General features: G+C 38.4%; 1 protein-coding gene across 1 annotated transcript; it reads left to right on the top strand.

Moving 5' to 3' along the window:
* Positions 1–418: 418 nt before the first annotated feature.
* On the top strand, positions 419–9,345 carry LOC134224748 (26S proteasome regulatory subunit 6B). The gene is made up of 5 exons (XM_062704303.1): positions 419–553; positions 842–919; positions 8,042–8,592; positions 8,657–9,142; positions 9,206–9,345. Exons 1-5 carry the CDS (start codon positions 521–523, stop codon positions 9,288–9,290), a joined length of 1,233 nt encoding a protein of 410 aa, XP_062560287.1. The 5' UTR covers positions 419–520; the 3' UTR covers positions 9,291–9,345.
* The last annotated feature ends 15,052 nt before the right edge of the window (positions 9,346–24,397 follow it).

The following is a 24,397-nucleotide window of genomic DNA, read 5'->3' as shown; positions in this document are numbered from 1 at the left end:
CAGCATATTGTTAGTTTGGCCGTGTTGCTGGTTTGTAAAGTTGGTATTAAGCAATATACGTGAATGTTTGAGTTCGAGTTTTTTGGTACAAAAATAATTTATATTAAACTGAGAACGCCCTATAAATTATTCTCAAGGGTTGTATAGATTCAAAACTGTTGATTTTTGGCATTATGATTCACTTTTCTGTCATTTTAGATCTAAAACTCTTTTTCAATTAGTAAAGAACTTCTATCTGTTAGTCTTTCGCTTCTCTTACAAGAATGATGGATGGAACGGAAAGAAAAACATCAAGTTTTGATACATGATATTTGGAAGATTTTGCACCAAATTAATTTGGCTGCACTGGCGACCACCTCGTCAGAGCAACCGACTAAAAAACAACAAGGCAGTCTCAATTGAATTGTCACATCCTATCCTAGCAAAAAACAACAGCGGTAAATCCTTGTTTCAAACTTCTGCTAGTGCAAGTCATCATCATTGAGTTAATATTTTAAACATTCAATATTTTACGGAAATAATGGCTGAGGTGGAATTATTCGTGGCTGAAAAGGTATATTGTTATGTAACGTCAACTTTCATATGATGGATGGAGAGCATATTCTCAATCCAGTTCAGATAAAAACCGGAAAAGGCGGCAAGAAAATTGAAGTTTTTTCACAATGCTTACCAAAATTTGTAAAGTGTGCTATACTGTAAAGCGATTCGCTAAATGGAACCAGTGTACTATTTCCGAAACTTGTGAGACAAATTCAATTAAACTAGTGGACTATTTCAGTTTTCAACTAGATGGAATATATTGCTCTTTATTGATTGCATATTCTGATCTGATTATTTTTAGGACGAATCTGATGTCCGGCCAATGAAGGATACTCCACTGGATGAACTTGATATGGAGGATTTATATACGAAATACAAGGTAAAGTTCGAATATAAAATGCTCAAGCATAAGAAAATGAGTGTTGTATTGGCTGGAATATTAACAATCTATTATTAATTCAGTAGTAAACCGAAATGGTGACTAGCGAAGTTGGATTTAAGTTAAACCTAATTTCGGAAGTGGTGCGCTGTATTATACTGTACCAAATGAAAACAGCGCACCACTTCCGAAGTTAGGTTTACCGTGTGGATTGTAAGAAAAATCCAACTTCGCTAGTTGCCCATTTCGGTTTTCTACTGAATTGATGTCGCCTCTCCACATCTCGATATTGAATTGACCATTGAGATAGGGTGAGATGGAGGAATGGAAGGAAAATGGGAATGGGTACTAGATCCAAAAAAGTTCGTTGCTATGAAAAACGACAACATAACAAATGTCGTTTCCTGTTGTTGATGTGTTTGTTTTTGTCCAAAGATGGTCTAGTAGCTTAAAAATTTTAACATATCGACATAGGGAAAGTGAATCCTGAACAAAATATGATCAGAACGCATCGAGATAGAGAGATATCGAGATGTAGAAAGCCCAAATGTATGTAGATTCAAGAGACTGGGGAAACCATCGACATAGGGAGAGATATCAAGATATAGAACATCGAGATGGAGAGAGTCGACTGTATGCATATTATATCATCCGGGCACTTTAGTTTGAATAATTTCGAAATAGGCACATTATTGGTTTCCAATTATTAACCTTTTCAAATTACGAGCATTTGCGAGGTATTTATTTATTTTATTTCGTCAACCAACGTAGACTAGTACATATACATGTTTGTTTTGTAATGCTATTGTTTTTTTAAAAATAAAGTGATATATAATTTTAATTTTGAATTTATAGAAATTGTTTTTGAATTAATAGAAATTGTTTTTGTACTGATTCTATACTTTCTTCATGTGTGGTTGAATAAGGCGACCATACAATGCTACAATATTCCAGTATAGATCGTACATATTGAATATATAGTATTTTGATTGTGTATAGGGATCCTGAAAGTTGAAGCAAAAACGCTTGATAAAAGCCTAGCATATTATTAGCTTTGTGAATGATTATCTTATTGAGTTCAACAAAGTTAGTTTCAATTCTAAAATCACTCCTAAGTCCCTTACTCTTTCGTGTCTATCTGCAGTATTGTTTGACGTAATAATAAGAAATAAAATGATAATAAGATAAGTGAAATTTGAGGTCAAGATACTCTATCATGTTATTTGCTCGTAATCTGAATAGGCTGAATACGGAATAGGCAGCATGTACATATTACATAATAATTGTAATTGTTTCTTTATTTCCAATAATATAAACTAAACGTGGAAACGATTTTTTTGCGAGTTGGCCAGCTATAATCTTAATAGGCTGTTATCAATACTGGACTCTATGAAATACACAATACTAGTAGACTACGCTATTAGTATCAGCGTGGCAACTGATCTGTGTCGGTCTGTTTAAATATAGCGTAACGCAAAAAACGTTGTCGTAACAATTCGTAACGTATGCGTAACGCGTAACAAATAATTTTTTTGAAAAAGATCATATTTTGGTGCATTTAATTATAATGTATTGTATATTTCATGCTTATTTAAGATATTAAATATTTTTTGACAAAAAAGAAATTTAATATTTTTTTTCTCTATGCAATTAACTTGTTACGCGTAAAAATATTTCGTAGGAGAACCCCCTATATTTTGCGTAACAAATCGTAACAAATTGCATTACGTAATATTTGAACAGACCCTGATCTTTCATTACTAAAAACCCAGATTAATCCACCTAGCACTGCTGGTGCCTTTCTCGTGTATTATAAAATATATTTGAAAAAAAATCGCAGAAAACCATTCCCCAGAAAGCCATTTGAGCGATTCCAAGCAACAGCATCAAAATTTAAGAAAATTTTTAATTCATGATTTTCTATTGAGTTGAAACTTTGCACAGTTTTTCAATTTCATCTAAATCGTCATTTTTCGATATCAAATCTTCATATTGAGTCACGACTAACTTTTCAAAAGGGTGTATGTGAAAATGGTTCAAAAATATTTAAAAAGCTGCACAGCAAAAACGGAATGTTCGATTGTTATGATTTTTTCAGCAAAGTTAGACAACTAAATGGTGATTCTTAAGAAAATGTGCACAGTAAAAAAATTTTTTTGCCTTTAAAAATATCATTTTGTCACAAAACTCAAATATCTCAAAACCCTATCTTTTTTCGAACGTAATTTTTTAGGAAAACGGTCCATTATATTAGCTATCTACCATAAAAATTTGGTGATGGTAAACTAATAAAAAAAGTTATGACATTTCAAACATTTCACAATTTTCACATATAGTAAACAAAAAAATTTCCGTGTATTTTTTTTTTCAAGAATCGCAGTTTGATGCTGATTTTATTGTTAAGGGCCTTGCGTGAGTTAAACAAGTTGTTTGTATGATATTCCATATTTATGTATTCATCGATATTATGTATATTATATGTATAAATATTATATGTATAAATAAATAAAAATGAATTAATATTATCCTAAGTATTAAATTAAATGTGGCAGTTACACAATGTTGTTATAGAAACTCTAAGAGTTTTGGGTTTGAATTTTGGTATGGGTTATGATATCATGAAAACAGTTTATTAATACTTATTTTTTATTTATTTTTATTCAAATTTTTAAAATATCGAACACTTTTGAATTATTATCAGCACAGTTTGAGTATAGTTTTGCTTTAATTTTATTTTCCGACAATGGAATGAAACAGTGAAATTTTTGGGTTCCTTGGATCGTTTTCGCGTTATTAAATTGCTCGCTGAGCTCTGAAGCCTTTATTTCGTACTCTTCAGTAGTAGTAAAACAAAATGATAATTTGGTTAAATCTTTTTCTTTTCTACGATTTGCCCAATCAAAAAGTTCTTTCGCAGTTTTAATTGGATGCTCACGTTCTTTGGCTAAACTTGCTCTTGTGGCCATGTGCTTTATTGTTCCTCCAGTAGCATCACAAGGACCTTTGCCATGTGATGTAGCAAAAAATGCCATTCTGCATCAATTCCGTACATTGATTTAAATTGACATAGGCTCGAAAAATTCTTACGATTTTTGTACTGCGACGCTGCTCCATCAGACATGAAATATATCTTTTTGACTTCTTTATGCTTATCAACGAGTAAAAAGTTAATCATTTTTTCAATGAACAAGTTTACGGATACTGAATCGTGTCTTAAATCTTCGGAAATTATAATAAAACTTAAGTGTTCAATTTGCGTACTTCCATTAAAATAAATAACGAATGGATGAATTGTAGCTTGTTGTACGTTCCAGTGATGGGACTGCACTTCATCTTTCAATACAAAGCTGTAATTTTCAGAAAAATCACAAATGACTAAAAATTCACCATTTTGTAATGTATTTTTCGTATTTTTTAAAAGCTGGATTGTTCTGTTTTAATGAAATCGTGAGGGATTAAACTTTCTAATTTCAAGCAAAAATATGACACAAACTCATCTACAGGTTTTACAATAGTTTCTATGTCACACCTATCCGTGGTCACCCATTGCTCAAATGATAACTGATCAATATATTTTTCTTCAAACTCAGCGAATAAAGTATTTTCCAATGATGAAGAATCTGGACAATCCGAACAAGATCGTAGATAGCAATTTGATGTTGTATTTTCACACAAAAGACTACCAGTTAACATTTTAATATCCTTTGTTAAATTGATTCTTTTCAAACTATGTAAAATAAGATTAATATTCTCATGGGTTGTGCACACACACATTATGTGTTCCTGAATTGGAAAGAAGCTTACATTGCCTTGGCCGAAGGCTTGCAAATGAGGAAAACCTATTTTAATATTATCGTGAATTTCCTTGAAGCGTGTGTACGCTTCTTTCAAAGTCGTCATCATTAATCGTTTTTGGATTGCTTGACGCTTTCCATCTTTTTACTGATACATAATCTTTTTGACCAGGCATAGCTCGACTTACTTCATCATCTTCAAAATATTGAACTACTATTTCTTTTGTCTCATCTGTTAATGCAGTACTAGACCTAGTATTTTTGGTTGAAAGACAGTTATTCTTCAATTGTTTTGCCTCTTTTACTGTATTTCTATTGGTTTTGAACTCATCAATGGCATCCTGAATAGACCACGAACTTGGCAGCATCGACAAAATCAATAATTTTTCTTTCCTTGTCGTGGCTGCATTCGAGAACCTTTCCTTCATATTTATAATTATTTCATCGTAGTCTGTATTTTCCACATCATCAGGTCCTAATTTGAAGAGGTTTCTTCGTACAGCTTCATTTATTTCACGGTATTTTTTCTCCGGGTAATAAACGTAGTCCATCTTACTCCATTTAATCGGAGTCACTTTTATCCCAGCTATGCCCTCGTTAAAGCGTTCGATGTTGACCTTTTGGATACACTCATCTTCCGATTGATTTGTTGAAACAGATTTCGCTGATGGTACGGTGGCAAGGCTCTCAGCACTTAATACTTCTGGTAATTCCTCAGTTGTTGTCGATACATCTGGCAATTCCTCAGTTGCTGTCGTTTTCGAACTTCCTGCGCTCTGCTCAACCGATGATATACAGATTGCTCTTTTGTCAACGTTTAGACGGCAGGACGTGCAAATGCGTAAATTTGTATTCAATGTGGACATTAGAGCATAACCAGTCGCTTTCAGTTTATCTATGGTGCTTTCGGTGAGATTTCGTAACTCTTTTGAACACTTTTTTCCATCAAACGGCCTACAACAGTTGAGAAAGCGGCTACTCATGTTGTTCGTAATATTTCAATAAACAAAATCACTTTTAAGTTTTTACTGACTAGTTTGGTGTCATTTGCTTGACTGAAGAAAAAATTACTATAAGATCTTTAACAACCTTAGTAGTAGTAATTTTTTGCTTTTTCGTGAGCATTGTCATGGTATGTACCTATCATGCATTTGTTGTTGTTGAAGATACCCGTTTCCTCCCGATCATAAAGTCTATTCTCTAAGAGGTATATTTTTGCAGGTAAACTATAGACGTACACGTGTATATAAATCTTTGATTTTGCAGCTTTTGTCTTAAAAATAACATTTCTGATATGTTTCTATCAACGTTATTATCAACAGGTTTCAACACTATTAAAAGAATTTTTCGCCAGTCACGTGCAATGAAAATTATGACACTATCAATACTTTTGATCACAACACTGGATCGTGTCTAAGTTTCTTATAGATGCTATGAATAATTAAATCAAAATATCATGAAAACAACTTGTTTAAATCACGTCCCTTAACAATAAAATCTGCATCAAACTGCAATTCTCGAAATAACTTACACAGAAAAATTTTTTTTACTAAATGTGAAAATTGTGAAATGTTTGAAATGTCATAACTTTTTGTTTATTAGTTTACCATCACCAAATTTTTATGGTAGATAGCTAATATAATGGACCGTTTTCCCTAAAAAATTACGTTCGAAAAAGATAGGGTTTTGAGATATTTGAGTTTTGTGACAAAATGATATTTTTAAAGGCAAAAAATTTTTTTTTACTGTGCACATTTTCTTAAGAATCACCATTTAGTTGTCTAACTTTGCTGAAAAAATCATAACAATCGAACATTCCGTTTTTGCTGTGCAGCTTTTTAAATATTTTTGAACCATTTTCACATACACCCTTTTGAAAAGTTAGTCGTGACTCAATATGAAGATTTGATATCGAAAAATGACGATTTAGATGAAATTGAAAAACTGTGCAGAGTTTCAAATATTTTCGAAATGGTCGCTCAGGATCGACTGACATGCCCCCGTGGAATGCCTCATTTCCCAGAATGAAACATTCCCCCGAAAATCATTCCCCAGAATGCACCATACCCCAACTAAAAAACCGGAATGAAAGAATGACTCGGGGAAAACACTCATTTGTCTTTTCCGAGCAAATGTGTATTTTAAAAGAAGGAATCATCCATTCTTCTTCTTCTTCTTCTTCTTATTGTCATTACATCCCCACACTGGCACTTCCACAGTTATTAACTGCGAGATTTCTAAGCCAGGTTACCATTTTTGCATTCGTATATATCATGAGGCTAGCACGGTGATACTTTTATGCCCAAGGAAGTCGAGACAATTTCCAATCCGAAAATTGCCTAGTCGGCACCGGGAATCGAACCAAGCCACCCCTCAGCATGGTCTTGCTTTGTAGCCGCGCGTCTTACCGCACGGCTATGGGGGCCCCTATTCGTTAACCTTATTTCGGGCAAAGTCGTGCTTTTCAAGAAGGAATTATTTACTCATTTTTCTATTCGTGTGCCTTATTTTGGACAAACGCGTGCGTGGCACCAAAAAAAGACTCATTTGTTATATTCAGGGGAAATGCGCGCTTTAAAAGAAGGAATCATCGACTTAATTGCCTTATTCCGGGCAAATGCGTGGATCCCTATTGGTTTCCTCAATCAAGGCGTGTTTTTGTTTGTGGTGAAGCCAGAATAGACGTGACCACGTGATACGACGTGACACGACAGTGCAGTTTGACATTTCATTGATAAAAATGTTATTCCTTTGCGTGAGCCGCGTCACGTCGCATCGCACGTCGCGTTTACTCTGGCGGGCACCTTATGGTCATTATGCCAAAAGGCACATTGTATTTGAATGAAAGCTATTAGAGCTTCCAACAATTACCACAGTGGTCCTTACACATCCAACTCATCTCAATAAATAATTTTTGTATGGTCTTGCGATGATGTTTGTAAGAAAACAAGAAAATTAAATCATTTTCATCTATGTATTCTGTTTTCTGGGGAACGGTACATTCTGGGGAATGGTACATTCTGGCGGTTGGTTTTCCGAGGAATGGTACATTCTGGGGATTGGAATTCTGGGGTATGGTTTTCTGGGGAACGGTTTTCTGGGGAATAGTATAGAATCCCAGGTATAGAACCCTGTATACCGTCTCGTGCGAAAAGGGTTTCTATCGTTTCTTGTTTTGTAATGACATCAGCCTCTGGTTATATTGATATTTTATTTTGCAGTTTTTCAAAAACAAGTTTGCTTTTTGATATAGCGTTGGGTTATTGTGTGTGTTGTTTCAGAATATGTAGTCATATGTAGTTAAACCAATGCTTTATTACGTTCACAGAAGTTACAAAAAATGTTAGAGTTTTTGGAGGTTCAAGAGGAGTATATCAAAGACGAACAACGGAACCTCAAAAAGGAATACCTTCACGCGCAAGAAGAAGTTAAACGTATCCAATCCGTTCCTTTGGTCATTGGTCAATTTCTGGAAGCTGTAGATCAAAACAACGGAATTGTGGGTTCTACAACGGGATCAAACTACTTTGTTCGAATCTTGTCTACAATTGATCGAGAATTGCTGAAACCCTCCGCTAGTGTAGCATTGCATAAGCACAGCAATGCTCTGGTAGATGTACTACCACCGGAGGCGGATAGCTCGATCTCAATGCTCCAAGCCGATGAAAAACCGGAAGTTCAATATTCGGATATAGGAGGTATGGATATGCAGAAACAGGAAATTCGTGAAGCCGTCGAATTACCGCTCACTCACTTTGAATTATACAAACAAATTGGTATCGACCCTCCCAGAGGTGTTCTGATGTATGGACCGCCAGGATGCGGCAAAACTATGCTGGCCAAGGCCGTGGCTCATCATACAACAGCCGCTTTTATAAGGTAAATGTGTACGATTGGACGTTTAAAATTAAATTATCCTAAATTCAATAAATTATACTTTCAGAGTTGTTGGGTCCGAGTTTGTTCAGAAATATCTAGGGGAAGGGCCTCGCATGGTACGTGATGTATTCCGCCTGGCAAAGGAGAATTCACCGGCTATCATTTTTATTGATGAAATTGACGCAATTGCCACCAAGCGATTTGATGCCCAAACTGGTGCTGACAGAGAAGTACAACGTATTTTGCTTGAGCTACTGAACCAAATGGATGGATTTGATCAAACAACAAACGTTAAGGTCATAATGGCAACCAATCGTGCCGATACGCTGGACCCTGCTCTTTTGCGTCCAGGACGTTTGGATAGGAAGATTGAATTTCCCCTACCTGATCGCCGTCAAAAGCGTTTGATTTTTTCTACAATCACAGCAAAGATGAATTTGTCTGAAGATGTCGATCTAGAAGACTACGTTGCCCGTCCGGACAAGATATCAGGGGCTGACATCAATGCTATTTGTCAAGAAGCCGGCATGCATGCCGTTCGTGAAAACAGGTAAAGCTTGCTAAACTAAATTTAAGTAAATTCAAATAGTACTGTTTCTTTTCCTGTTTATAGGTACATAGTGTTGGCTAAAGATTTCGAAAAGGGTTATAAGAACAACATCAAGAAAGATGAAACTGAACATGAGTTCTATAAGTAAGAATTTGTAATCACTGAGTATCTGAATAAACAGAATAACACCCATTTTGTATTTATTCCGCTGTTTCTTCAAATAAAAAGTGTGATTTATATCATATTTCATGCCTCATTGTAATAGTATATTGATTAATAAAAAATAAGTTTTTTCAATATTTAATGATTTATATTTGGATTTGGAATAGATTCGTATTTTGGATTTGGATTATTTTGATTTGGATTTGTTTTGGCTCGGATTTGGATTGGGTTAGGATTTGGTTTGGATCGGATTTGAATAAGTTTTGAATTGGCTTTGAATTAGATTTAGAATGGATTTAAATTAGATTTGATTGGATTCGGAATAAGATTTGAATTGGATTAGATTTGGAATAAATTGCGATTTGGACTAAATTTGGATTGAATTCTGATAGGATATGGATTGGATTTGGATTTGAATTGAATTTATATTTGTATTGGATTTGGAATGGGTTCGGAATGGGATTCTGATTGGTTTTGGATTTAAATTTGAAATGGATTATGATGGAATTAAATTTGATTTCGATTGAATTCCTATTTGGATTGAATTTTGATTGGACTGGAATTGGTTTTGATTCTGTTTGGAGTTGGATTGGATTGGGAATGATTTCCGATTAGATTTGATTTTTAATTTTTTTATATAATAAATATTACGTAGGGAACGATGATCATTATCAATAGGGATGTATGAAGTTAAGCTTACGCATTTAATTATGGAAATAATCAGAAAGTTTTACACTTTAAGATAAATTGCTTTTGGTTACAGTTTGGGATTAAAAGTAGCTGAATTTTTATTTTAGCAAAATATCTAAGGAGGGCATGAGGAAAAAGATGTAGAAAATACGATTAAATGTTACACAGCTGTAAAAACATATTTGAAACATTCACATATCGTGTACTGTATGCTTTCATAAACAAATTATTATGAGTCACGACAAAAAACAAGGCAGGCTCAGCACGTATGTAAACATACAGTTTAAATGAAAACATGTGTCGTCACTACGCAGAAAAAAATTCCGTGGTCGAAACTACTATTTTTGCTGTGGAGTGTGGGTTCGATTCCCGCCCCGGTAAGGAGAAAACATTTCGTAAAGCGAAAAGCTCTCCACTGGACCAGTGGACCGGGTGTGTTTCATGCTAGATGTTAAGTGTTCAGTCTGTGCGACCTCTGGTCGAAGACGGTGATTCTGTCTTTTGTCTTTTTAAAAAATGTTGGAGGAATCAATACTAGCATATCTAATTATCGTCTCGCAACATCAGATGCTAGTTGTGACGCGTACGCTCTCACCGAAACATGGTTAAAAGAAGACACAGTTTCTAGTCAAGTTTCTGGATCCTCTTTCAACGTTTTTCGCTTGGACCGTAACCCTAACACCCTAACAGGTGGATGAGTGCTATTTGCTCTGCATTCAAAATTCAACGTTATACAAATTGCAGTACCGAATACTGATAACGTCGAACAGCTTTGGGTAGCTGTGAGTTTTCAATCTCACTCTCTATATATATGTGTCGTCTATATTCCGCCGGATCGTACACAAGACTCGAATATGATTGATCAACACATTAATTCACTTAATTGGATCACCAACGAAATGAGTATAAGGGACAGCTTATTAATAATTGGCGATTACAATCCAGCTAACATTAAATGGAAACCGAGCAGATTCAATATCTTCTATCCCGATGCAACACAATCTTCTATCAGCTCCACAGTTGCTAGGCTTATAGATGGTTACAATTTGGCGCGTGTGTCTCAGCTGAACTTTGTTCAAAACAACAACGGTAGGATGCTTGATCTTTGTTTCAGTAGCATTGACGGAGATGTAAATTACTCATTGATGGAAGCACCTTCACCATAAGTAAAATCTTCGATTCACCACCCTCCACTGCTAATCGTGATATGCGGTGTCTCACCTTGCAGGTTTTCGGAACCAGTTAAATCCGTTTACTACGACTTTAGGAATGGCCAATCTTTGCAGAAGAGATATCAAGTGGACTCAATTTACACTGATTTTTCGGCTGCCTTCGATAAAATCAATCATAGGATAACGGTTGCCAAGTTTGATTGCCTAGGTTTTTCCGGATCCTTTCTGTTCTGGCTTGAATCCTATCTAACTGGTCGTGAAATGGCCATCAGCATTGGAGACTCTACCTCGCAATATTTCGATGTTACCTCAGGTGTACCACAAGGTAGCCACTTAGGTCCATTGATATTTCTAGTATATCTAAATGATGTGAATCTCATACTCGAATCTTTCAAGCTATCGTTTGCCGATGATTTTAAATTGTACTGGAAAGTTAATCATGATCAGGATGCTTTATTTTTGCAACGTCAGCTGGACACTTTCGCCAAATCGTGTGAGACAAATCGCATGGTCCACAACGCCGATAAGTGTTCTGTAATTTCTTTCTCCCATAAGCGCTCTGCGGTTGACTTTTGTTATACAATCGGACCTACAGTTATTAGACGAGAATCTGTTGTTAAAGATCTGGGTGTGTTCTTAGACTCTCAATTGACTTTCAAGGATCACATCGCCTATATTACCTATATTACTGTTAAGTGATCGTCGAGACGTATCCAAGGCGTTGTTCGTTTCAGATCTTCTACAATCGAGAATTGATTGCCCCACTCTGCTTTCTCAATTGAACCTTAATATACCCTACCGTCCACTTCGATCAACTCCTTTCATTTTTTTGAGAGGAGCTCGCACAAATTATGCAAAACGAGTTTTTCACTAGCATGTGTCGCACTTTCAATCGTTGCTCTACCGCGTTTGATTTTCATCTTTCCCGGTGTATTCTTCGGAAAAAGTTCACTATACTCCTCTCTACATCCGACAGTCTTACACATTAGGCGAGGTAGCTTTATTGATGTATTTTTTTTGTAAAATATTAAGTAATTAGGAAGTTAAGTTTAAGCAAAATTATGTATCAGATGAGGAGGTTTTGCGCCCGTTTGAGAACTCATATCTGTACGTTATGTGGAAGATATTGATTTGGAAAATGTATTGGGGGTAACCACTTTCCCTTCGATGGGACTCGAACCCATGACCCTACAGTACGCTAGACTAAAGTCTTCTTCTTCTTATTGACCTTACATCCCCACACTGGGACAGATCCGCCTCGCAGCTTAGTGTTCATTAAGCACTTCCACAGTTATTAACTACGAAGTTTCTAAGCCAGGTTACCATTTTTGCATTCGTATATCATGAGGCTAGCACGATGATACTTTATGCCCAGGGAAGTCGAGACAATTTCCAATTCGAAAATAGCCTAGACCGGCACCGGGAATCGAACCCAGCCACCCTCAGCATGGTCTTGCTTTGTAGCCGCGCGTCTTACCGCACGGCTAAGGAGGGCCCCACTAGACTAAAGTCACTGGATATAAAGTCTGGCGAAGACACTGACAGGTCACCAATCGAACTGTCATTCGCGGGATCCAATCGAACATGACGCTTCACATGGGCTTGAAGCAATGGAGAGTATTGAGATAGTGCTGATAAATATATTGGAAAATTATTCCAAAAATATAAAAAAAAGCTACAAAGTCCAAATAAAAAGGTAAAGGAATTAGTTCTTGGATTTACTAGTTGAACAACATTCTATTTGATTTTTCGCGAATAAAATGTGGAAATATTGCGCATTTTGCGCCATGTTCGACTCCCATGCAAAAAATATTGTCCCACCAGTTTCTCCATACATGCATGACGTCTCCAAGAAAGAGCTTTTTGGGATGTGAAATAAGGTGCAAGAATGATGTTTTGGATTGTGCTTTCGCTATTTTCTATACAATTGGACGTGTGAGCATTTGTTTTGGTACTTCGACAAATATGCACGGTAGTCTATTCTTCGGTGAGAAAAGCAATAGTAGTTTGTGCAACTAGTTGCAAAAAGATGATTTTTTCAGCACGAGTTGTACGTTGTATTTTTTCAGCACGAGTTTTGCAACGAGTTGCACACGCTATTTTTTGCAATGACGAAAAATGGGCTTTAATATGATAAATCTATACTGATATATGTACCAAAATTGTTCAATCGAATTTACTCCACATGATCATTCATGCCAATAAATTATGTTGCGGCAGAGAACAATAAGATTCCATCTTATCGTGCCAAATTGCATAGCTTGAAAAGCTATGAAGCGATGGATGCAATTGCCTTTGGAAAATTGTGATGTTATGTCCAACAAACCATTTCATTTATTACGAGACGCTTAGAGTACACTATTTAAACACTTACCCAAACTAATTCAGCTAAATGTAGTCATGTAACTACTGTCCCAATGTAGGTTTTTCATTATAGCACCCAAATGAGTGCTATAATGAATATTATGCAACCCATTTGAGTTGCATAATGGTCATTAAAGCATCCATTCTGTTGGTATGGAAAAGTAGGCCGTTTTATCACTCAAATGACAACTGTAAACCAGGTATTATGATCAGGAATTGCCAAAATTTGTTTTTTGCAATTCCTGATCCTAATACCTAGTTTACAGTTCTTCTTTGAGTGATAAAATGGCCTACTTTTCCATACCAACGAAATGGGTGCTTTAATGGAAAACCAAAATCAGAACAGTAATTACATGACTACATTTTGCTGAGTTAGCTTGGGTAAGTGCTCAAATAGTGTATTTTCGGCGCTTCGTAATAAATGAAATAGTTTGATGAACATGACATCAAAATTTTTCAAAAGCAAGTTCAACTTTGCTTCTTGCCTTGTCGAACTATGCAATGTGGCACGATAACATGAAATCTGATTGCTCTCTGCAGCAACATGATTTGTTGGTAAGAATGATCATGAGGATTGAACTAAACTATACAATTTTGGTACAGATTTATCATATTAAAGCCCATTTTTCGTCATTGCAAAAAATAGCGTGTGCAACTCGTTGCAAAACTCGATTTTTTCAGCACTCGTAGTATTTATCCAATTCGGCAAGCCTCGTTACGTACAACTCGTGCTGAAAAAATCATCTTTTTGCAACTAGTTGCACAAACTACTATTTGCTTTGTATGAGGTGAACCGGTCAAGGGCCGAAAACCTCATTAATAAAGACAATAAAAAAATATTTGCTTTGTGAAAGCAACTTATTAAAGCTTATAACTTATAACTTATAAAGAACTTTTTCAAGGGCTGCGAAAATCTAACAAGATTTTTTCTGATTGGAAAATCTCACGCTTTTCACTCCGCCAGACTTTATATCTAGTGACTTTACGCTAGACTGGTGCTTTAACCAACTAAGCTACGAAGGACCTCCGTCGGCCTTCGCAACCTAGAGGCTACTGAACGAGCTCGAGATTTCCAAATTGGACGCATAGTCAAATCACTCGCAATCCATTTCTCAAGCCAATACTTCCACATGTGTATAGTACACGTCCACATTAGAGGAGCGTGAGTATTTAGAATGTTTGGCGGCTATACACATTCTTCATCAGCAACTGTACTGATCAAGTGAAGTTGTGTAAGCTATTTGCCAGTCGGTCGTCAAGCTCAGACCCGACCGCATTGCTCTCGAGTACTCCGAGTGCTTGCAAGTCCTCCTCGAGCATTGTCCATGTTTCATGTCCGTAGAGGACTACCGGTCTTATTAACGTCTTGTACATGACACATTTGGTGCGGTGGCGAATCTTTTTCGACCGCAGTTTCTTCTGGAGCCCGTAGTAGGCCCGACTTCCACAGATGATGCGCCTTCGTATTTCACGACTAACGTTGTTGTCAGCCGTTAGCAAGGATCCGAGGTAGACGAATTCCTCTACCACCTCGAAGGTATCCCCGTCTATCGTAACACTGCTTCCCAGGCGGGCCCTGTCGCGCTCGGTTCCGCCCACAAGCATGTACTTTGTCTTTGACGCATTCACCACCAGTCCAACTTTTGTTGCTTCACGTTTCAGGCGGGTGTACAGTTCTGCCACCTTTGCAAATGTTCGGCCGACAATGTCCATGTCATCCGCGAAACAAATAAATTGACTGGATCTGTTGAAAATCGTACCTCGGCTGTTACACCCGGCTCTCCGCATGACACCTTCTAGCGCAATGTTGAACAACAGGCACGAAAGTCCATCACCTTGTCTTAGTCCCCGGCGCGATTCGAACGAACTGGAGTGTTCGCCCGAGATCTTCACACAGTTTTGCACACCATCCACCGTTGCTTTGATCAGTCTGGTAAGCTTTCCAGGGAAGCTGTTCTCGTCCATAATTTTCCATAGCTCTACGCGGTCTATACTGTCGTATGCCGCCTTGAAATCAACGAACAGATGGTGCGTTGGGACCTGGTATTCACGGCGATTTTGAAGGATTTGCCGTACAGTAAAGATCTGGTCCGTTGTCGAGCGGCCGTCAACGAAGCCGGCTTGATAACTTCCCACGAACTCGTTCACTAATGGTTACAGACGACGGAAGATGATCTGGGATATCACTTTGTAGGCGGCATTAAGGATGGTGATCGCTCGAAAGTTCTCACACTCCAGCTTGTCGCCTTTCTTGTATATAACCCCTTGTATATAATACCTTCCTTCCACTCCTCCGGTAGCTGCTCAGTTTCCCAGATTCTATCTATTGATTGATGATTATCAGTTTGTGCAGGCAAGTGGCCAGCTTTTCCGGGCCCATCTTGATGAGCTCAGCTCCGATACCATTCTTACCAACTGCTTTATTGGTCTTTAGCTGTTGGATGACATTCTTAACTTTTCTCAAGGAGGCGGCTGGTTGGCTTCCATCGTCCGCTGAACTGACGTAGTCATCTCCTCCGCTGCCTTGACTTTCACTGTCTGTACTCTCAGCGCCATTCAGATGTTCCTCGTAGTGCTGCTTCCACCTTTCGATCACCACACGTTCGTCCGTCAAGATGCTCCCATCCTTATCCCGGCACATTTCGGCTCGCGGCACGAAGCCTTTGCGGGATGCGTTGAGCTTCTGATAGAACTTGCGTGTATCTTGAGAACGGCACAGCTGTTCCATCTCCTCGCACTCCGCTTCTTCCAGGCGGCGTTTCTTCTCCTGAAAAAGGCGGGTCTGCTGTCTCCGCTTCCGTCTATAACGTTCCACGTTCTGCCGGGTACCTTGCTGCAGCGCGACCGCCCGCGCTGCGTCCTTCTCCTCCAGAATCTGTCTGCACTCTTCGTCGAACCAATCGTTCCGTCGACTTCGACCCATATACCCGACGTTGTTCTCCGCTGCGTCGTTAATGGCTGCTTTGACTGTGTTCCAGCAGTCCTCAAGAGGGGCCCCATCGAGCTCACCCTCTTCCGGCAACGCTGCCTCGAGATGCTGCGCGTATGCAGTGGCGACATCAGGTTGTTTCAGTCGCTCTAGGTCGTACCGCGGCGGTTGTCGGTACCGAACATTGTTGATGACGGATAGTTTTGGGCGCAGTTTAACCATCGCCAGATAGTGGTCAGAGTCGATGTTAGCGCCACGATATGTCCTGACGTCGATAATGTCGGAGAAGTGCCGTCCATCAATCAGAACGTGGTCGATTTGTGATTCTGTCTGCAGTGGCGATCTCCAGGTGTACCGATACGGGAGGCTGTGTTGAAAGTAGGTGCTGCGAATGGCCATATTCTTGGAGGCGGCGAAATCAATTAGTCGTAGGCCGTTTTCGTTCGTCAGCCGGTGAGCGCTGAACTTTCCAATAGTCGGTCTAAACTCCTGCTCTTGGCCAACCTGAGCGTTCAAATCTCCTATGATGATTTTGACGTCGTGGCTTGGGCAGCTGTCGTACTCACGTTCCAGCTGCGCGTAGAATGCGTCCTTATCATCATCAGTGCTTCCGGAGTGTGGGCTATGGACGTTGATTATGCTGAAGTTGAAGAACCGACCTTTGATCCTCAACCTGCACATTCTCTCGTTGATCGGCCACCACCCGATCACGCGCCTTTGCATGTCGCCCATCACTATGAAAGCTGTTCCCAGCTCGTGTGTGCTGCCGCAGCTCTGGTAGATGGTATGATTACCTCTAAACGTTCGCACCATTGATCCCTTCCAACAAACCTCCTGCAGCGCTACGATGCCGAATCCACGGTCCTTGAGCACATCGGCGAGTATGCGTGTGCTCCCGTGTGCGTGTGCTGGACGTTAATTTACAATGTTATTAAAACTCATATGTGAATATGTACGTTATGTGGAAGATATTGATTTGGAAAATGTATTGGAGGTAACCACTTTCCCTTCGATGCTGGAAACGAAGAAATTATTCAACTGTTGAGAAACCACGGAAAATTTGGGATTTTTGAGCTCATAAAAATTGCTTATAAAAATATACATCTTAATAAACTAAAAAACGATAACAATTTGATAACAAAACTCATTCAAACAGCATTTCATGAATCCTAGAATTTAAATAAAATGTAAATAATTATCAAAAACATTGTTTTAAAAAACAGACAAGAAGTTAATTAGTTGATTATAGCTTTTATTTAGTCTATCAAAACAAAACTAAAAATCAAATTCCAGGTTATTTCCCGGTTTTTCCCGGTTCTATCTGATTCCTGATTAATTACTGGTTTTCCCGGATCAGTGGTCACCCTGGCAATATCACTGTGCTCTGCATAGATACGAAATGTAACATTATGCGATGTAAAAGTCTACACATTCAACTTAAATCTAATGAGAATGAAAAGCAAATGGCGCTCCGAAATCGAACCTTTTATAGAAGTCTTGCGGAGACCCATGATGTTATATACCAACCCGACCAGTTAGTGATAACAATTATATCATTCCAGTTCGAGACAGCAACACGTACGGACGTGTTTTTTGCTCGCGCATTTTTTCGAAGTGTTTTTTCTCGTTCATTCGCTGTTTACGTTTTCGCTTGTCGCGTTGGCGTTATTTTCTCCCGGACCCGTCATGGGAGACTCGGTGGCCGATTCGGTCGCTGGAAAAGTGCCTAAGCGCACTGCTCTTGGAGGCGCGGGTAACCCCTCCAAGCAGCTTTTGCAGAGCAACGTGTTCTCTCCGTTGCCACTTGATGACGCCGGCAATCCGCCGAAAAAGAGGAAGAAGCAGCAATCGCAGCTGCCGTAGGTGCAACCGGAGCGGAAGGAGAAGTGCCCGCCCGTGTTTGTCAAGGGCGATCCACCGGATTTGCGCCCAAAAATTCGCCAGCTGATCGCTAAAGGGCTGAAATGTACTTTTCGGCTCTGCAGCGAGGGCGTGAAAGTGATGCCGGCAATCAAGGACCATCATCAATCCGTCGTGGAGTTCCTCGAGGTCCACAAGTATGAGTACTACACTCATGACCACCCCGGCACGAAGCCGCTAAAGGCTTTGCTGCGAGGACTCCACGACATGAAGGAAGAGGAGTTGAAAGCTGAGCTCGAAAGTTGCGGATTGAAACCGGTGGCCGTGCACAAGATCGCTCGTCACGACAAGACGAGGAGATATCGCGACCAGCTTTACCTGGTCCACCTGGAGCACGGCTCCACCACGTGGAAGGACCTGAAGCTGGTCGGCGTTATAAATTACACCGTCGTTGACTGGGAGCGATATCGGCCAGTGCACCGCGACGTCACGCAGTGCACCAACTGCTTCAATTTCGGGCACGGCACCAGGAACTGCCGCATGAAGCCGCGCTGCAACAAGTGTGGCGAACCCCATCTGACTGATAAGTGCGACAAAATGGAGGTGGCCGATCCCAAGTGCGCCAACTGTGGCGACAAACATCGGGCCACCACAAAGGGCTGCCCAAAGCGAGCCGAGTTCCTGGAAATCCGGAAGAAGGCTTCCACCAGGACCATGCCGAAGAAGAACCGTGTTCCTGTAATCAACGAGGTGAACTTTCCAGCCATCCCGGCTCCTCGTCGTGTGATTCCAATACTCCCACCGCTACAGCCGCACAAGCGACTGGCAGCGGCAGCTGCATCGGTCCAAGCTCCAACATCGTTGGCACCATCCACCAGTGAATGGCCCCCGCTCCCTCCTCCTGGGTTCCATCGGCAGTCGGAGAACGAAACCGTCCCACCGGAAGAATCTGCCCCGCTGTACACTCCGGAGCAACTGATGCCGATCTTCGCGCAGCTCGCCACTCGGCTGCGCGGCTGCAAAACCCGCTTCGACCAGGTCTTCACTCTTGGCATGTTCATCGTCGAAAATGGCTGCTAGGGTGGGCCTGGTCAACTGGAACGCTTGCTTGCTCAAGAGCAAAATAATTGAGCTGAAGGATTTCCTTGAGGAGAAGGAAATAGAGGTGGCGTTCATCACCGAAACGCACCTAAAACCGGAAGTGAACATCAAACTTCAACGGGTCCAAAACAAATTCCTGAGGATGATCCTCAACACCCCTCCCAGGACAAGAACATCCGAGGTCCACCGTCTGGCCGGAATAAAAACCTTACATGAACGCTTTGGTGAGTGTAAAGAAAAGTTTAGGGTCTGTTGCTTGCACTCGGACCAAGAAGCGCTTAGGGCGCTAGTTCCTAGGTTATCAAATTTTTATTGTAAATATTAGTGTACATAGTAGTTAGGTTATCAAATTTTAAAAAACACTAGCGCCTCCCGAAGGCCGTCATGATACATTATATTTTAAAAATTAAGTAGAAACATAATAATAATAATAATAACAATAATTGAAATTGAAGTTGGAGGGCCAAGCCGGCTGATCACTGGACATGTTAAAAAATAATTGTAGAACAAAAAATGTTTTAAATAAAGAAGAATTTTACTACTTACTACAATTATATCAATATGTGTTACAAATAACAATACTTGAAATAATTTCTCTGTCAAAAATAGATGAAAGAAAATTTCACGATCGTCATAACTTGATTATAACATAATGTATTACCATCAGGTCGCCATTCACCGTGGGTGCACCATTCACCGTGGGGTTCGAAGTGATGTTCGTTATGTTTACGAAAATATTGAAAAATGCTTTATTTCAACATCAGCACCATCAAAAGAATCCTCTCCGAGTAATAACTGTGAAATATAACTGTCCCAACAGCTGATTTGACGTTAGAGTTTGTTAACATCCTGCGGCTGTTTGCTTCCACCTTTGTTTTTAGCCATCCAGTATATTCTACGTTCGCTCAATATCAGTGGAAAAGTGAATGTTTTATTGTTCTTTACTATAGATAGTGGAATATATAGATGAGCGAAGATAAATCCTCTGTCTCCAAACGAACTGTCAAACGTGTCTCCAAACGAGCATGACGTCACGATTTCAATGGAAACGTTAAGGGCTGTGACGTCATATGCGCGTGTGCACGGGCAAAAAAATCGACTCAGCCATGCTTTCGCTCATCTATAGATTCTACTATCTATATTCTTTACCTCTTATTTAATGTCAATGCAATTTAAGTGTCGGGTTTGTATTTTGATTTTACTTATAAAATTAATCCGAAAATTTAGATAACACATCATTCTCCACCAAATAAAAATCCCCCAAAAAATAACTGTGTCCATTCACCGGGCATTGAAATCGTGAGTACTATGAATGATTCCGCCATTATTTTGTACAGGTTGAGCAGAAGCAATGGTTTTCCGGGGATGACTTGTTGGTCATAAGAGTTACGTGACGCTAATGAGCATTGATTTCTGCATCTGCAATAATAATTCTATTGATTGATTATGTCCTTTCTGTGTTACACTAAAACACATGAACTCCACATGTTTATGCTTAACTAAATGAAAAACACGAATAACATTTTAAAATCAAAGTTTAAATTCATATTTTAATTAATTTAAATGAAAAGTTCTTATCCGCGGTGAATGGGTACCTACCCACACGATGAATGGTGCCCTAACACGGCGAAAGGATACCCTAATATATCACTGAAAAATTATCTACATCCATCTATCTTGCCAAAAACAGATAGTTTTTGATTTTCATTCGAATTAAAACAATTATTCAAGGTTCGTGACGGTGTTCAAGACTATAATCTTCAATTCTAATTATTTGGAGAGCTCTAATATTTGCTAAATTGCCTAAGATGCACGGTGAATGGCGACTTGACGGTACATAAATTAGAACTTCAAAAGGAACGTTTTTATTCAGGCGATGCCCGGTGTTGTAAATTTGTAATAGAACGAAATGGCCAATTTATGTCAAGCAGTTTATTTATCTGAAAATCTGTTAATCTAATGCAATGTTTAAAAATAACAAAACACAAGAAAAAACCTGTTGATCTATTGTAGAATAAATAGATTGTTTGCACTGTAAACGGAAAATTTCGCATAGTTATAGCCATTGCTCCTTTCCATTAGGAAGATAATTTCCAGAAAGTAAATACACATTTGGTAAATCAACTGTACACTACTTCTTAACAACGAAACCAACGATATCAACTGCATTTGATTCAGATCCATACAATATATGAGTGTCGAAGTTATTTTTCACTAGAAAACAATCTAAAAACGCGTAAAATGGCTCTATCGAAAATGTTATTCAAATATGTCCCACTTGCCCCATGTATGTTAAAACTTAAGGGCAAGTGAAAATTGCAGATTTTGTCTTTAAGGTGATTATAGAATGAAGCCCGTGGTGAATTTCAAATTCACCACACGTTTATCTACATACATTTTAATAAGCCCAAATCTGGCGGAATAGTTTTCGTACAGTACCGAAAATCAAATTATGATTGTTCAGCATAATTAGGCAAACGATCTACCATTATTTCAGCCCCATACGCGTTATGGTTCTTTCGTCTCGTGCGCTTGAAAAAAATATTGGAAAAGCACGTGGTTTACAAAATGGCCGATTTTCTGGCTTTATTCTATAATCACCTTATTCAAAACTTTTAAATCGTTTTCGACGTCACACAATTATTTAATTGCTCAAAATATTCACTTTCCACATCAATGATGCATTTAGAAACGACTATTTTGTTGGAAATCCATTGAATCAAAATAAAAGTAATATATTTTACCGGTAGTTTAAAGTCATGATTAAACAATACCATTAGTATGGGGCCACGAATGGTTTTGATTCCAAATTTTTTTGTGTCAGGCGAATTCGTTGATAATTCTGCTTCATCTTTCTAGAACATTGTTACCATTAAAAACGTTCACCGCTTAATCAACAGCCATAGAACCCACTTACCCCGTATTTTCACTTGCCCCGGGGTACCTTACTAGATAAATATTGTCGCTGTCGTCGCTGTCCGGAACATCTTTAGCTGGCGGGGATAGGGGAGCTAAATGTCAAAGAAGGAAAATCCATACGATTTGACAGCTTGGTACCCACCATGTTCCGGACAGCAGAACAAAGGGAACCGAAGCGACAATCTTTATCTAGTAACTAAAATATCTTCTTTCAATATCTATGTGCGATGTTAATGAATAACGAATAACGATGAAACGATTCATATAAAATTTTAAGTGCAGAAGTGATGGAAATGCAATAATATCGCACTTAAAACATATGATGATCGGATTAACAATAATCGATTAGTGTCGCACATATTTTTGAAATGCGAAACCAACTGGTCAAAATATAAGTGCATGGCACATACTAATAATATGCATTTTATACTGTTGTTCATTTCGAATGGGAAACGCCGCGTGGAATTTGTGCAAATGCGCTTTGAAAACATTACATCAGCCAAGCGGTGTATCGTATTGACAGCACCCTTCAATAAAGTTAATAAGGCTTAATAAGGGTTATAATTTTCAAAAATTATGTCTTCCTCTAATATCTTTTGGTCGAACATTTCAATTTGAATGGGCAATACATTAAAAAAATTATTGTCGAAACAAACCCGATGTAAAGAAAATTGACAAGTGAAATTCAATAAGTTTGTTTTATCTTATGCTTTTCATTTTTTTTTTAATTTTCCACCCTCTTCACCTCTAGAGAAGCACAACTTTGAGACAAGTCATACAGAATATTGCGCAATAATGTTTATTATGGATTCGAACTTATTCGGAAAATCTTTGCTTGTGCTAAAAAATAGCAGTTTTTATGGCAGAAATTTATAAATAATTTATTTATATAATTAATTTTTAGACATAGTTTTTTAATTCAACTCACATCTTACACACCAAATTCTTAAAAAGTTTTTCAGCAAACTGATTTACTGTAGAAAATCAGCAATTATGAAGTTTACAGAAAATCAGCATACTTTACTGAACGATCAGTTTTTTCCATCGACTGACAATTTACTGTCAAACTTCAGAAAAAAGTAGCCATTTTTAATTATGATTTCTATTGTGCTGTGTGATGTGTGAAATTATTTTTCAATCCAACACGAATCCTCATTCCTGTAAGTATTACATAACCTAATATCTGTACCGCATACTTCATATTGATGAAGAACCAAGTGGAAAACAGTCACGTGATAATTATTTTTATAAATATTTTTCAGTCGGCGAGTCAGCGCAAACAATCTGGGAGATCGTTGGGACAATCCTGGTCATTCCTTTCCACAACATTAATGTTCACTGCATTCATTTTAAATTATGGATAATGTTTGATATATTTAGGTCAATTAGGTGAATAAATAAAAAAATAAACCTTAAAAACATATTTTCATTTCTTCATTAATTGATTGGTAGTTTAAAGCTGATTATATCAGCAGTTGGCTATATTTTGCTGAATTATTTCAGCAAGCTACTGTCAAATTCCATAGTGGCCGAATCTACTGAAATTTCAGCGAACTATTTGGATTTGCTAATGATTCAGCAAATAGCTGTCACATGGAATGACTTTCACTTCGCTGAAATTTTCAGTAACTTTTTTTTGCTGAAATGATTGCTGATCATTCAGTTCGGCAAAATTCAGCAAAATTATGCTGAATTTCGGCGAAAAAAATTTGGTGTCATTGTAGCGTTGAATCAGGCTATGAATGCACACGACAAGCGGTAATTTGCCGCAAAACTTCTAACGTCAAACCAATCTGTCACGCCAAATGTCATCCGCCTGCCAGCTGTTGTCAGTTTGTCATTTTCCATTCTGTTCAAATATGAATCGAGTTATCGATTCACATAAAGACATCAAACGTGAAATATGTAAAGAATTACAAATTTAAAAGTTTGATTTTGATTTGTATGAAGCTCATTGCCCCCGAACAAGAATCAATGGGTAATGCTATTAAAAACATGTCATTAGCTTTTACCTACATATATGATGGCAGACTAGAGCAAGTAACTCAGTATTTTCCC

This window comes from Armigeres subalbatus, chromosome 3 (assembly GCF_024139115.2).
Source record: "Armigeres subalbatus isolate Guangzhou_Male chromosome 3, GZ_Asu_2, whole genome shotgun sequence".
Taxonomy (NCBI): Eukaryota; Metazoa; Arthropoda; class Insecta; order Diptera; family Culicidae; genus Armigeres; species Armigeres subalbatus.
This window is presented reverse-complemented; position numbering and strand designations above follow the sequence as displayed.